At 30.3% G+C, this 16,318-nt stretch overlaps 1 protein-coding gene across 1 annotated transcript; it reads right to left on the reverse strand.

Annotated features, from left to right (window-relative positions):
* Nucleotides 1–3,569: 3,569 nt before the first annotated feature.
* Nucleotides 3,570–4,771, reverse strand: LOC123915603 (zinc finger protein 3). Its single transcript, XM_045966786.1, has one exon. The coding sequence runs from the start codon at nt 4,549–4,551 to the stop codon at nt 3,763–3,765; it is 789 nt and encodes a 262-aa protein (XP_045822742.1). The 5' UTR covers nt 4,552–4,771; the 3' UTR covers nt 3,570–3,762.
* Between the last annotated feature and the right edge of the window lie 11,547 nt (nt 4,772–16,318).

Here is a 16,318-nt window from a genome sequence, read left to right on the forward strand (position 1 = left end):
TATTGATATATTAATCGGGTTTAATCACAAAAAATCAAATTTAAAAATTATAACTATATATAGAAATTTCTTATTCTTATAAATTAATTTGAACAACATTAGATGTTGGGTTTTTTTTTTCGTTTGAAAAATATCAACAATATTTTCAATTCTTATTTTTTAAGTGTATTATTATTTGATTAATAAAAAAACTGTATTATTATTTGAGTGCATTTGTCTAAATTACCTTTAACATAAATGAGTAGTTTTACAACAAATTATTTTTATATTATATACATGGACAAAAAATATGAAAATAAATGAGTAGTCAATTTATATTCTATATTTGGAAACAATTCAAAACATTATTTATTTTGGTAAGAATTCAATACATTATTATTAGGAGATTAGGAGGCAATCAAACAACTTATAGTAAGACCCCAATTTTTTTTTTAAACAAGACCCCAATTTTTTTAACATACGAAAACAAATTCTTATTATGTGATAAAAAGAATTATGCTAAAAAACTAATATATTTTTATTAAAATATAAGCATTAGTTTGATAAAAAAAAATTATTCACATTCAATTTATTAATAAAAATTAAAATTCGAAATTTATTTTAAAATATAATTCTTCATTTTTTTTAACAAGTCAATTCTTCATATTTTATTATCTTAAAAAAAATGGAATATTTGAGTTATATTCATGTGCATCAATTTATAATATAATGGAATGGAATATGCCTTATTTACAAATATATTTACTAATACGTTTTTTAAATTGAAAATGGAATCAATATATTTGACTTTAATGAATTTAATTTCACATTAAAGACAAAATTACTCATATGTAGTGAAGGGCAAAATAGACCAAAGAAAAAGTCAACCCAAACCCCCTATCCCCTTTATATATTGTTATAGATTTCATCTCTCTCAATACTCACAATTTTTTTTGTCTATTGTCACTTTTTAAAAATTTCTTTATTATTTTTTCTTTGTTCGATTTTTCTTATATTGTTTTTTTTTACTATTTAGATTATTTTCTTTTGGTCTTTATATTTTTATTTATTAATCCAATTTATTATTTGTGACACAGAAATCATTGAAAGACAATAAGAAATGCATCACATTCTGACAAAATGGATTGAATTGAGATCAAACTTGGAGTCTCTTTTTTTCTTATCTTGCTTTATCAATAATTATGAGTTGGATACAACTTGAAATATCAATGAAATATCAATAATTATGACAAAAATACATTAATTTATTTTTGGTCTTGCAATACTATCATTAATTTATTGAAATTTTCATATTTTATGAGATTTGACTTTCTCAAGAAGTTTGTATATTAATTTCTAGCTTTCTATAGAAGTCTTTATATTAATCGTGTGTTAATTACGAATTAATTATTGCACCAAAAACATTACGTCAAACTTTGGTATATAAGATAGCTACACTCAAGGAATATGATTTGATGATAAAACAAAATTTTAGAAACATTGCCAAAATTGACTAAAAATATTTTTGCTCTCAGCTTTCTTTCATCTCTTTTTTCTCATCACCCTCATCTACGATTGTTTTTCAACCAATTTGTGAATTATTTTTTTTACATATTCTTTTCTCTTATTTAGTTTTTTATCATTTCTCATCTCTATGGCCTATATGTTTTTTCTATTGGATCTAAAGAACATATTTAAAGACGAAGAATAAATTTATTTATTCAATTTTTTTAATATGTTGATGAGATCCTTACAGAAACTGATGCAGATGTCTATGAGAGAAAAAATAACATGTGAGTTGGGAACGGGGAGTGGAAGATTAATATACACCCTCCCCTTTAAAATATGTAAAATTTGTATTATTTTTCATATCTAAATAAATTACATTAAATAAAAAAAATTATAGATAATTAAAAAATCACAAAATATTAAAATTTTAATAATTTATATTTTTCATTGAACATTAACCCGTGCAATTGCACGGGTAAGTTATACTAGTATAGTTTGTTTGCAACTGTGCAAATGGGGCGGCATGTTTTTCTTATTTGTAAAATTAATATCTCCGCACGCAACTATAAAGATAAATTATTTAAGTCCGGTAAAATTTTACTAAGTAGCAGAACTTATTTTCAAAATTTTTAATACTGCTATATTTTTTTAATTGATTTCAAATCTACGACTTCTAATTAAATCGAAAAAGATCAGAATCATCTAATTTAAACGGTTCTGGATGAGACGGCATGTTTTTCATGACTGTCACCCACGTTTGTAAATTATAGTTTAAACCTAAGGCCTTTGTCGTTACTACATTAAATTGAGGTGTTTAGGTATAGACTAGTTATTTTACTTTGATATATAAACACACATGAATCTTTCCTAGATTTGAAGCCACTCAATATGATAGTGACTTAGTACATGAATCTCAAATAGGACAAAAAAGTCTTCCTATGCAGATACCAAAAATAATAGGCAAGTCTTATTCTAACACTACATGTGTGGACAAATAAATGATCTAATCTTAATATTTTTATTGGATATTATATTTCTATAATGTTATCCAATTCCTAACCCACTAGTTTTGGTCTTTGTTATTATGAGTAAATAAATTCTCTATTTTTTATTCATATACTCAGTTTCTCATTGGCCCCTACATTTCTAAGTTCTAACATGATATCATAATCTTATTTTTATGAGAGAAGAGGAAAAACACTGAATCTTAATTTAGTAAAAGAATGTATTTTTCTTTTATTGTGTTGGTTTATGTTCCCTCAATTTCTTTTTTCTCAAATGAATCATTAGTTTAATATTAAAAAAATATATTTAAGTTTTGGTTTTTAATGAATTATTTACCCAATTGTGAAATGTGTGATCATCATAGATGTATTTCGTTGACAATGAATTTGATAAAATTATGATGATACGTTGTTTTGTTGAAATTTTAAAATATAATTTTTATTAAAATTATTGTAGTATACCATGATTCTATCGAATTCATTGATGTTGATGGAATCATGGTGTACTACAATAAATTCAAATATATATTGAACTTTTAATTTAACTAAAATTGATACGTTTGTCAAAAAAAAAACTAAAATTGATACTAATAAGTAACTTTTGTGTTTGGTTGAAGAATTTATTTCAGGTTTAATAACTGATTTATTTTAAGAGTAAAAACATTGAAACATGAAAAATTTACTTTAAATTCAATTTTAATCAAATCAATTTAATTAAAAAAGCTTAGCAGAACACCTACATATTTCTTTAATTAGCCTACTAAACCAATATGAATCAAGTTATAGAAATTATAAAAGTGTATAGTTATTTGTTCTTGGAAACAATTTAGTATGAACACGTTTCTATACATAATTAAGCATGGTCAATAATATATTCCTCTTGTATTTGTGATCCTTAATTAACCTTTTAAGATAGCCATGATTAATCTTATTAATTATATTCAATTATATTACAGATAAATTTCAAATATTTAGTATCATTTTGGTAAGGCATGTTAATAAGATTTGTGAAAATGGAACATCAAAATCTTGAGTAGATTTACTTTTATCTATGGACAAAAAAAGCAAAAAATAAACAAATTAAAACTCTTGTAGAAAAAGACATAACAAACATAAAAGTTACAACTCAATAAATCACTCCGCAATGGAGTTGAACAATTTTCAATTCAAAAAACAAGAAAATAACTATATGAGATTATAATCCTCCTAATAAAACAAATTTACACAAATCCTATTTCACACAAAAATCTTAACTACACTGACCAAATATTCATAGCTTGAGAGATAAATCAATATGTTTTTGCTTCATTTCTTTATTAGCTGTAGAATTCATCATTGCATCCACCACTTCAAATCTACCAACACCTCCTCTTGATGATGATAATGCCGCTGCCGATGTTGTCGCTCGATGAAAATTTTCCGCGCCTAGTTTCGCTATTCCAGGTTGTTGATCCATAAATGTTCTTGAGTTTGACCAACCATGATGATGATGATGATGTCCATAAGAGTTTCCAAATCCATTAGAAGGTTTATGGATCATAGAGTGTGCTTGAATTCCTAAAGGTTTATTACCAAAAGCACCATAAAGAGGCAAAGAAGCCATGTTTGCATAGGTTTGTTTATTATGCATAATAGGAAAACCAAAACCAAAAGAAGAAGATGAAGTTATTATTTGTGTTCCAAATCTTTGTCCTCTTTTCGCTATGGATCTCTCTCTTTTATGAGCATTCTGGTGTCCTCCTAACGCTTGTGAACTATAAAACTTTCTATGACAATAGTTACAAGAGAAAACTCTTTGTTCTACCTCAAGAGTATTTTTGTTTTCTAATGATGAATTACCAACATCTAAAGAAGTTATAAGATTGAGTTCTTTTTCTTGATTATTACAAACAAGAATAGAATCTTCATTGGTAGATTCATTTAGATCAAATAATAAATTATCTACCTTTGTGATCTCTTCTTCTTCATGATCAATAGATTGTTCTTTCTTCTTTTCATGTTGATATTGTAATGGTGTGCTAGGACTTGGAGGAGTACTTTCTTTGCTTTGTCTTTCCATTTTGAAGATGATTTCTTAAACCTTTATTTGGTAGGTTTGAGGAAATTGTTGAGTTGTTGATTCTTTGACACCTTAAATGGATAAAAAGTTAGAGTATATTTTTGGGACAGACAAAGGTTTTCTTCCTATTAGTTACTTACACATATAGAATAAGTAACTGAAGAAAGTATTATAAGGTAAAGTGTTTATGCTGTCAAAATAGTAAAATATTGTTTGTTTTCCACACATTAAAATGCAAGATAGGACTATATACTTTAATATATTGTCAACATGATATTTTTAAAACATTATTACCTTTCATTTCATAATAATTTATCATATTTGCAAAAGAATTATTTCAATAAATGGCCACTTTAAATTTTTGAGGTAATTTTAATTGTTTTTCAATTATATTTAATTCTAATTAATATGATGATCACTTTAGATTACTCTCAACTCAACGTGACAATTTTTTGATGTTTACCCTTATGATTCAATGTCGGTATCAAAGTCAATAGTTTAAATAAATGGTTATCTGACTCCTTGCATCGATAGTGTATTCCTGACAAGTGACAATGATGGTCAAAGTACAGCGTGTGTCATTGATGTATGTGAGCCAACGACAACGCTAATGTATATATGGATGAAGTAACTTTCATATGTGAGAGATCATACCCTATGAATGGCTGTATTTACTCACACTAGAGGGAGGAAATTGTTGGAGCATCAAATGTGAGTGAGAAGTCTCACATTAAATTAAAATGAGTGTTGTAAGTGAAGAGATTGATAAACTCAAATCTTTAAGATTTTGGGAGAAGATATATAGCCAGTGTTCAAACTACTTATGTAATTGCTATTAATCAGCACAATGTGATGAACCTCACTTTCAGGCTCACATCATAACCCAACACAAATTGAGTTTATGATAATGAATACATCGATGATTAATTTGTTGAATATGTTGTTGTGTTTGTTGGAGATTATATATATTTATATACTCTAAATTTCTATATATGCGAATATTTAAGATTAAACAGTCTCAAAGTAGTTTTAACAAAAGATGGCCATGTGATGTGTTGATGCATGGACACATCACACATTGTATTTCTCATAGATAGAGTTGGAATATATGTTGTTTGGAAAGGCAATAGAACTAGAAGAGCCTAAAGAAAAGAAAATAATAGAGTAAAATGGTCACGCGCGTCCTAAAGAAAGTACATACTACCTTAATTATTAATCATGTAGGAGACAAAACCAAATGTTGTACATGGTGTAGACCAAAGCCACACAACAAACAACTAACCTATATATGTTCACTACTTCAAATTCCATCACCAATGTCCCCACTTTTTGAGATTGATTGTCCTTTTAGTTTTACATATCTCTTTTTTTCGAAGAACAAATTTACTTTTCACACTTTCTTCTTGTGTTCTCCCTCTTTGTATAGATTCGGATAGCTTATTGCAAGTGTTAACATTTAGTTACTTAAGTATTTTCCAGTAGAGTGTACGTTTGCATGTATTCCTTACGTACCAATTATGGACATTATTTATGCTGATTGCGACCAAATGCCACAATTCAAAGAACATATCCTAATATGAATATGTTAGATATTAATTATTTATGTTTTTATTATATTGGTAAGGGTAGTTTAGTCTTTTTCTAGTATCTAATATTTATACTCTATTGTAACCTTTACTCTTCAAGTTTTGTTCATTCTATTGAAACCCTAAGTTCAAGGGTCTTTCTCTATGTTTCTATATGTTCAATTTTATTAACATGGTATCAAAGAGCTTGGTTGATTAGTAATAAAAGAAAGAAAATAAAGAGCAAAGTTGATGTATTGCTTCCGCCGCTGCTTTTGCAAATTGAAAAAAAAAAAACATAAAATTGGGAAATTGAATTTACGCCAACGTCAACAAATTGTTGGGTTTCTCGTTGATCAACAATTCAAAGTTTGGTACTTGATTGGTATTGAATCATTGTATTTGCTTAATTTCATGTTTGTTAATGAATCAAAAGAGTTTTGGGACACTTGAAGTTTTACTGGTGGTGGTTCTGACGGTGGAAACTGGAGGAGTTAGTTGATTTAGTATTTTAGTTATTTAAATTGATGTGATTCATTGGATTTGACGTTGTGGATTTAGCTTTGTGGGTATTTGGTTAAATATTTTAGTGTTTGATTTATTGTTGGTTGATTCATCTGAGTATTTGATATGGCTATGACTCATTCTTTGGTTGCTCCTCTCCCTATTAGTTCTGGTATTGATGGTGTATATCCATATGAGACTACTTCACGAGTATTTGATCTTGCTACGCAGTTCCAAAAGTTTCTTGCTACTCAGCCACATGCTACTTCTGTCTCGTCTATTAAAGGTTTAACCCCGTCTAATTTGTCAGGTATCTCTTCTTCTATATGGATCCTTGATTCTGGAGCATCACATCATATGTCATATGATCATAAGTCTTTTTTATCTTTAAATTCTAAATCATCCATGTCAGTTATGACTGCTGATGGCACTCCTATGCCAGTAGCAGGAATTGGGTCGGTATCCACATCTAATTTGTTTCTTTCTGATGTTTATTATATTCCTAATCTCACATTGAGTCTTGTTTCTGTTAGTCAATTGTGTGATTCTGGTTATTCGGTTATGTTTTCTTCCACTCATTGTTATGTGCAGGATACACAATCTGGGAGGTTAATTGGGACTGGTCGTAGACATGGGGGACTTTATGTTTTGGATGAGCTGAAAGTTCCAGATACCGCAGCCTCGACTTCTACTTCCACTATTGATTTATCATCTTTTCGTTTGAATTTATCATCTTCTAAATTTTATTTGTGGCATTCTCGTCTTGGTCATGTTTCTGCATCTAGACTAAAATACTTAGCCTCTACTGGAGCTTTAGGAAAGTTGCAAATTAGTGATATTTCTGATTGTTGTGGTTGCAAACTTGCCAAATTTTCTGCTTTGCCGTTTAATAAAAGTGTTTCTATATCCAAAGCACCTTTTGACTTAGTTCACTCTGATGTATGGGGTCCATCGCCGGTTCTTACCAAAGGTGGATCTAGATATTATGTTTCTTTTATTGATGATTGTACTCGTTATTGTTGGGTTTATCTTATGAAAAATCGTTCTGAGTTTTTTGAAATTTATCATATGTTTCGTGCTATGGTTAAGACTCAACACAATGCTGTTATAAAGTGCTTTCGTTGTGATTTAGGTGGTGAATATACTTCTAATAAATTCTCCGAGTTACTTGCTTTTGATGGTACTATTCACCAGACTTCATGTACTGATACTCCTCAACAAAACGGTGTTGCTGAAAGAAAACATCGTCATATTGTGGAGACTGCTCGTTCCCTTTTGTTGTCTGCTTCTGTTCCAAAAGAGTTTTGGGGCGAAGCAATTTTAACTGCCGTTCATGCTATTAATAGAATTCCATCATCGGTCACATCAGGTTTGTCTCCATTTGAAAAATTGTATGGTTCTAGTCCTGATTATTCTTCTTTCAAGGTATTTGGTTCTACTTGTTTTGTTCTTCGTCCACACGTGGAACGTGATAAATTGTCTCCTCGTTCTACAATATGTGTTTTTCTTGGTTATGGGGCTGGTCAGAAGGGTTATCGTTGTTATGACCCTTCAAGTAAAAAATTGTATGTATCTCGTCATGTTGTGTTTCTTGAGCACATACCATTTTTTTCTCTTTCCTCTGATTCACATGATTCTAGTAGGTCTGAACTGACTAAGATTGATCCTTTTGGTCTTGATAATAATGTTTCTAGTGATTGTAATTTTGAGAGTTGCAGGGATGGTACTATTGCTACTCCAGATATTGATATCCCCCTTGTCCCCACGGCTACCCAACAACCTCCTACGACTGTTGATCCGCCGCCTCCTCCTCGTTATCCCTCTCGTGATCGTAAGTCTACTCAGTTACCTGATTTTGTCTATTCCACTTACTCTGCTTCTTTTGCTTCTTTTCTAACCTCTATCCACAGTTTGTCTGAGCCATCTTCTTATGAAGAGGCTATACTTGATCCACTATGGCAGCAGGCTATGACAGAAGAACTTTCTGCTTTGCACAAGACAGATACTTGGGAATTAGTACCTCTTCCTCTTGGAAAACGTGCTATTGGGTCTCGTTGGATATACAAAATCAAAACTAAGTCTGATGGGTCAGTTGAGCGCTACAAAGCACGCCTTGTTGCTAAGGGATTTTCTCAACAATATGGTATGGATTATGAAGAAACATTTGCTCCAGTAGCCAAGATGACAACTATTCGTACTCTTATTGCAGTTGCATCTGTTCGTCAGTGGCATATTTCTCAAATGGATGTTAAAAATGCATTTCTTAATGGTGATCTTCACGAGGAAGTTTATATGGTACCTCCACCAGGTGTTTCTCATAATCAGGGGGAAGTGTGTAAGTTGAAGAAGGCTCTATATGGTTTGAAACAAGCTCCACGAGCTTGGTTTGAGAAGTTTAGCACTGTGATTACATCTCTTGGCTTCCGCTCTAGTGATTATGATTCGGCTTTGTTTGTTAGAACCACTTCTCATGGTCGTATTTTACTCTCATTATATGTTGATGATATGGTTATTACAGGTGATGATGTTGATGGGATTGTTGATTTGAAATTACAGTTAGCCAAACAGTTTGAAATGAAAGACTTAGGTTCTCTTCGTTACTTCTTGGGTCTTGAAGTTGCTTACTCTCCTAGAGGCTACCTTCTCTCTCAATCCAAGTACATTGCAAACATTATTGAACAAGCTCATCTTTCGGATACAAGAACAGTAGATAGTCCTCTTGAGTTGAATGTGAAATATGCTCCCTCTGATGGTGTTCCTTTACCAAATCCCACTTTGTATCGTACTTTGGTTGGCAGTCTGGTGTACCTTACAATTACCAGACCTGATATTGCTTATGCTGTTCATGTTGTTAGTCAGTTTGTTGTCTCTCCCACTACAGTTCATTGGGCCGCTGTTCTTCGCATTCTTCGCTATCTTCGAGGGACACAGTTTCAGAGCATTCTATTTCCCTCATCCTCTGCATTGGAGTTACGTGCTTATTCTGACGCTGATTGGGCTGGTGACCCAACTGATCGTAAGTCTACCACTGGTTTTTGTATTTTTCTTGGAGACTCTCTTATTTCTTGGAAGAGTAAGAAACAAGATATTGTCTCTCGCTCCTCTACAGAAGCTGAGTATCGTGCTATGGCATCCACTACTACTGAAATAGTTTGGTTGCGTTGGTTACTTTCTGATATGGGTATTCCTCTTTCTGAACCAACTCCCATGTATTGTGATAATAAGAGTGCCATCCAAATTGCCCACAACTCGGTATTTCATGAACGCACAAAGCATATTGAGATTGATTGTCATTTCACTCGTCATCATCTTCAGCAGAGAACGATTACTCTACCATTTGTCTCCTCCTCCTTGCAGATTGCTGACATGTTTACGAAAACGCTTTCCACTAAACGTTTTCGTTTATTGATTGACAAACTCTCGATGCTGCCTGTTAATGCATCGTGAGTTTGAGGGGAGATGTTAGATATTAATTATTTATGTTTTTATTATATTGGTAAGGGTAGTTTAGTCTTTTTCTAGTATCTAATATTTATACTCTATTGTAACCTTTACTCTTCAAGTTTTGTTCATTCTATTGAAACCCTAAGTTCAAGGGTCTTTCTCTATGTTTCTATATGTTCAATTTTATTAACAATTGCAAGTGTTAACATTTAGTTACTTAAGTATTTTCCAGTAGAGTGTACGTTTGCATGTATTCCTTACGTACCAATTATGGACATTATTTATGCTGATTGCGACCAAATGCCACAATTCAAAGAACATATCCTTCTTTCAAATTCATCATCATTGTAAAATCTTTTATTTTATTTTTATAAATGAGTTCTCTTGCAACCAATTAATGAAGCATAAATTAAATTAAAATTGTTCATATGTACTAATAACTAATTAGAAGAGGGGGAAAAGAAAGTAAAAGGAAGAGAATTCATATGTGATGTGTCCCATAATGACAAAAGAGACAAATGGCCGACACATAAAAGGGGAAGCTGATGTGGAGTTCCTCTAATGCACTTGATAATATAGTGTATTTCGTGTTAAATTGCATTAATATTAGTTAATGAAGATTATGTAATATCCTATAGTTAAAGTATTGGATTAGGTATATAACTTTGGACATTTGCATATATAATATTACTAATTATTGTTACCGTATTTACAAGTCATTTTTGGCAACTTTGTTTAACAAAAGTCCTAACCCCACCTTAAAGAGGACATGAGTGAGTTTAGGAAGGAATTTAAAGAGATTATCCCATTGAGAAAACAACTCAATCACTTCATCTTAGTAAATTGTTAACTGTCTAATCAATATTGAGAACCAAATCTCTTTAAGAGATTTCCTTGTCTTTCTAAATTGGTCCACATTTGAAACCCCTCAAAAAAGAAACCACAAAGTTCCAATTCATCCCTATTCCTTTCACTCATAAAAGAAAATATCTAACTTAGATCCACAAGTACTCTAAAGATAACAACTAACTACAATGCTTTTTCCTTTCCACTCCAATCTTGTAAACTTTTCGGTGCTGTCATTTTATAGCCGCTCAATCATGATTGAACGGTTTAAATAAATATAGTTTTTAAATCATGACTATCCAATTTTAATTGAATAGCTATAAATAGCACGACTGCACTGAAAAATCAACTGCATGAAATCTGGGCCCCTAACTAATCATCCACACAATAAAATTAAATATAAAGATTAGGTTATATTTGAGGAAAGAATTTATAACTTACTTTAGGGGGGTGTATTGGATTGAGATTTCATGGGATTTTAAAAGACTTTTTTATGACAAAAAAATCTTGAGGTATTCAATCAAGACTTTTAAAAAAGTTAAATAAATCTCGTGGTATTCAATCAAGACAAATAAGATTTTTTTTTCAGGGCAACAAAATCTGTTGGTATTCAATTGAGATTTGTTCATACTTTTAAAATGTCCATTGGTATTCAAAAGTCTACTGATTTTGATGGATTCTTGTTTGGAATGGATTTTGAGAGACTTTTTAGTTGAAAATACACTTGACAGACTTTTTCAACAATCTCACCAAAAGCCTTGAGACTTTTTTGAACTCTCAAAGACTTTTTACTTTCATCTATAAAATTTCTTCTTCTTCTTCATTACTTTCACGGTTCATCATCACTGCACCCGGTTTTTTCTTCTTTTCTTTGTTCACTTTTTCAACAATCTCCCCAAAAGTCTTGAGAATTTTTCAAACTCTTCAAGACTTTTTACTTTCATCATCATTAACTGGTTTTCTTTTTCTTCTTCTTTACCTATCAAATATATTTTTTTGCAAAAAAATATTTTAACAAATTCTACATCTTTTTTACAAAATTTTGATTAACTACAACGGCAAACAAATTTTTTTCATCACCCATTCATCTGCTTCTATTTTCCATCAATGGTGGTGGTGGTGTTAACATTTTTATTGATGATTAGAAACATATACGTAAAAATGTACCAAAAAAAAAAAAAACATATACGTAAAAAAAATGTAAGGTTTTTTTTTAAATCTTTGGATTCCCAAAAAAATATAATTTCTTTTATTAATATTTATTGATTCTTTTAAAATTTTCCTAATATACAAAAGTTTCCTAATATATAATGTGTTATGAAATCTTGATTGTAAAAAAGTCTTTTGAAAAAATCACTCAAAATTCATTCAAATCATGTGTTAAAAATCTTGATTGTAAAAAAGTCTTTGTAAAAAAGTCTTTAAAATCTCACAAAATCAATATAGTCCAACAAAATCTCATAAAATCATCAAGACATTTTTTGCCAAATTCTAGACTTTTTAATTTCTATTAAAAAAAAAACTAAATTTTTTTTGGGTCAAGAAAAAAAAAATAACATTATTTACTTATTTAGAGGTTTTTTTGTTGAAAGCGATAAGATTTCATCAATAAAATCTAACATTAATCTGATCCATCGATCAAAGACAATGTTTGTGTTTTACACCGACATGAGGCATATTCTTATATTATTTGAAAGCCCACTATTATGAGGGTCCAATCCAACTCAACCAACCTCCTAACTTTGTAACGCCTCTCAACATCCTCCGAACTTAGGCATTAAAGGTGTTGTTCGCAATGAATTTCCATTGTTCTCCAATGACTCCTCTTTAAATCTTACCAATATCTTCTTTCTCACAACAAATAAAGATATACTTTCTTTTTCCCTCAAACCTCTCACTATTTGCTTGCTCTCTAACTGATTTGAGCATTAGAGTGTTTTCGGATATCACCCCATCATCTGAGTAAACAATAATTGATGCACCATCAACTAAATGAATGCGTGAAATTACTAAAAGAGTGCAATTCAAATTCATAATTCATGATGTTCTAAATTCTCTCTTCAAAAAGCAAAAACTTTTGGTTGTAACCATAACATCGTGTGTTCACTTTGCAAGCATATTGTGCGTTTTCTTTTCTTTCAATATATATAGGTGCCTTCTAAATCTTAATTTGTTTAATTCTTTGCATTGTACATCTCATATATGCTCTTATCTCTTTTCACACGAATCCAAAAAGTCTTTTCCAATATCCCAGTTTGCTTTATGCATGTAAGTTGGTGCTATGTTTATGACCACATGAATATATATGTATCTAAAGCAAGTTTTAGTAAAAGTCAAGCATGATGGTAAAGGCAAATATACTAGTGCGGCGTATCTTAAGATAGAAATTCACTCAAATATATATTATTTTTTTTCAATTTAAATGGACAACATTTTAGTTGAGTTAATATAAGATTAAAGAAAAACTCATTTTTCCGTAAAAAAAAAAAAGAAAAACTCATTTTATTAATATTGACTCATTTGACTAACCAACAACAATTGCGAAATATGGAATAACAAAAGCTTAAAATATAAGGAGAAGTTCATTTTATCAAAGTTAGAAGAGTTGAGGTGTTCTTCAACAAAAAGAAAAGACAAAAAATAAAAAAAGGAAAAAGAGTTGAGGTGCTATCTGATGAGGAGGATAGCGGGTCATAAAACACAAAGGAATGATATATAAATAAAAACTTATAATTTTTTTCGTACCCAACTTATATTATTGGATATTTCATAGAATTTTTTTTTTCTTCTATATTTCATAGAAAAACTTCATTTATAATATACATTTTTTAATTATAAATTAATATAAAAATATCACATATTAATTTATTTATTTTTTTATAAAATACAGTTATTCGACAATTTAAGTTACATATCATCAATCAAAGTGTTCACCTTATTAAAATTTCTTCATCGTATTATATCTTGAATTTTCGAATATTCCTATATCAAGGAATCCATATAGGATCAATTATATGTGCTTCATATGCCTCCCTCCCTTCCAAAAGAATTTACAATGGAGAAACCCAATTTTAAATACTTAAAGTTATATGTGTAGATGATACTTATTTATAATTTTTTAATAATAGTACCTAATAAAAACTCAATCTCTCAAACGGTAACTAAAAAAATTTACGAAATGAGACTCACTAACAATTTTATACATATCAATAAACCCATTTCATTTTTTTTTTTACATGAATAAATCTAGTGCATTTCATTCATCAATATAATTTCAATACAAGGTGGACAATAGTTAAAAACTTGGGGACTAGCATAATAACGGGCTACTTGAGCTAACTCAAGAGCTACCTTATTAGCTTATCTTCTAACATACCTGACCTTACAGCTTTCCATCGAATAAACCCATTTCATTGTATTTCAATTTTTTAATATTAAAAAGTGTGTGCCGCTAAAAGAAAAAGAGGATGCTTATTTGAGCATCTCTACCAAATTTGTTTTGGCTTTAAATGGTAGTACTTCTAATTGAAATATCAAATCGTTAGTTGATCCAAGAGTGATTAGTATTGAATTTAGTATGGAGAACCCCGATTAAATCTCTCGCAATTGCAAGGTACTAGAACCACTTGATGTTAGACTTCCAAACCAAATTAAATGGTCCAGTTGGCCGGATATATATCACCGGTGAAAAAAAAAATTATTATCATCGAAAATGTTCTAGTTTTACTCTTTCGAATTTTTATCTGTCGAACTGAATTATGTTGTGCAACCATTCTACGGTTGACACGTCAATTTCTCTAACTCTTTAAAACAACAAGAACAGTTTATGCATGTCCTTAGTTTTTGGAACAGAGCGTTGGAGATGTCGTTAGTTACTTAACCTATTTTTACTTAACCTATTTTTAGTGTGGGTTCCTTTCTTGCAGGGACGGATCCAGGAATCTGTAAAACGGGGGGCCAGAATAATTAAATAATAAATATTAAATAAATCATAATTATAATAGTACTTAAATATACTCACTAAAAAAAATAAAAAATACATCACATTGTTTATCTAAATTATACACGACATTGCTCTATATCATAAAATTGATCAACAACTGAATCTGTATTAAATTTTTCAGCAATTCTTCTCTCGGTATAAGTAATCACATAATTAGTTTGAAATTCATTTTCAATCTTGTTTCTCAACCTTATATCTCACTTGTAGCAAACAATCGGAACTAACTTAATTGAATTTGGACTTTAGTAGTGTATAATATATATTATCAAAATATTTGAAGTAAATTGTTACAATTATTATGTTGTGGGTGTATGTATTAAGAACAAGTATATATATGAAAAAAAAAATATGACAAGAGGGGGGGCCTCAGCCCCTACTTGCCCCCCCTTATGTCCGTCCCTGCTTTCTTGCCAACTCATCTTTAAAAAATACATTTTATTTTCACTCTTTTAACAATTTTGCTTGTAGTTGCATGTGACGGAGATGATATTTTTACGGCGTGTTTGGTTCAAAAGAGAAGTTATAAAAAAAAAAATATATATTTAAGAGAGTTCGAGAAAATAGAAAAATTTGAGAAAATATTCGGCTTAACAATATTGATATCCTCAGCTGAGCTAAGTCTTCTGAATTTTTTTATTTATTATCATAGTAATTGATAAATTGCTAAAAACCTTGGACCATGCATGACAACCATTTACACCCTGGCTGAACAGTCTATAACTTTTTTCCGTCTAATTGTTTGCATTGCATTTTCAAGGGTATGATCACATCACAGCCTTTGATTTTGAGTATATGAAAGCGAAATGATATAGTTTAATTGGTGGAAACTAGAAGCGACAAGTTAGTTTTGCTGGTTGATGATGTCAATCATGAATTAAGGTGTTGGCTTGGCATCCTCAAACATACCACAATATAAGTTCAGTTTCATTACAATCAGTGCCACTCAACTTGCTTTTATTTAACTTATTATGATATATCCATCCCTTTCACAATTATAGGTTCAACTGCTTCAATCAAACTTAAACAAAATGTTTTCATTTTTTATATTTCACGGCTACGTTTGATTTGTAAAATAATAAGGACTGGACAAAACAGTACAGGACAGAACAAGATAATACAGGACAGGACAAACATGTACCGGAAAGATATATGACAATAATATTTTTATATTCGAAAATAAAATAGGTATTTTCGTATTTTTTATAGTTGTACTGTGGACAAAAAGTTGTCCCGTGGTTTAGTGATGGACAAAAAATCTGGTTTTTGTCCTGTCTCTTGCTACCTAATTTGTCCAGTCCCATAACCAATTTCAAATCAAACAGAGTACAACAAAAGTTGTTCTGTCCAGTCCCCTGTTTTTTAGCAAATGTTTATTCGAAAGTGGTCTCTCAATCGAAGGGAATTT

The sequence above is a fragment of the Trifolium pratense genome, linkage group LG1 (genome assembly GCF_020283565.1).
Source record: "Trifolium pratense cultivar HEN17-A07 linkage group LG1, ARS_RC_1.1, whole genome shotgun sequence".
NCBI lineage: Eukaryota > Viridiplantae > Streptophyta > Magnoliopsida > Fabales > Fabaceae > Trifolium > Trifolium pratense.

Excerpts from the sequence above, each read along its gene's own strand:
- LOC123915603 (XM_045966786.1), bottom strand. The coding sequence starts at position 4,551 with ATGGAAAGACAAAGCAAAGAAAGTACTCCTCCAAGTCCTAGCACACCA.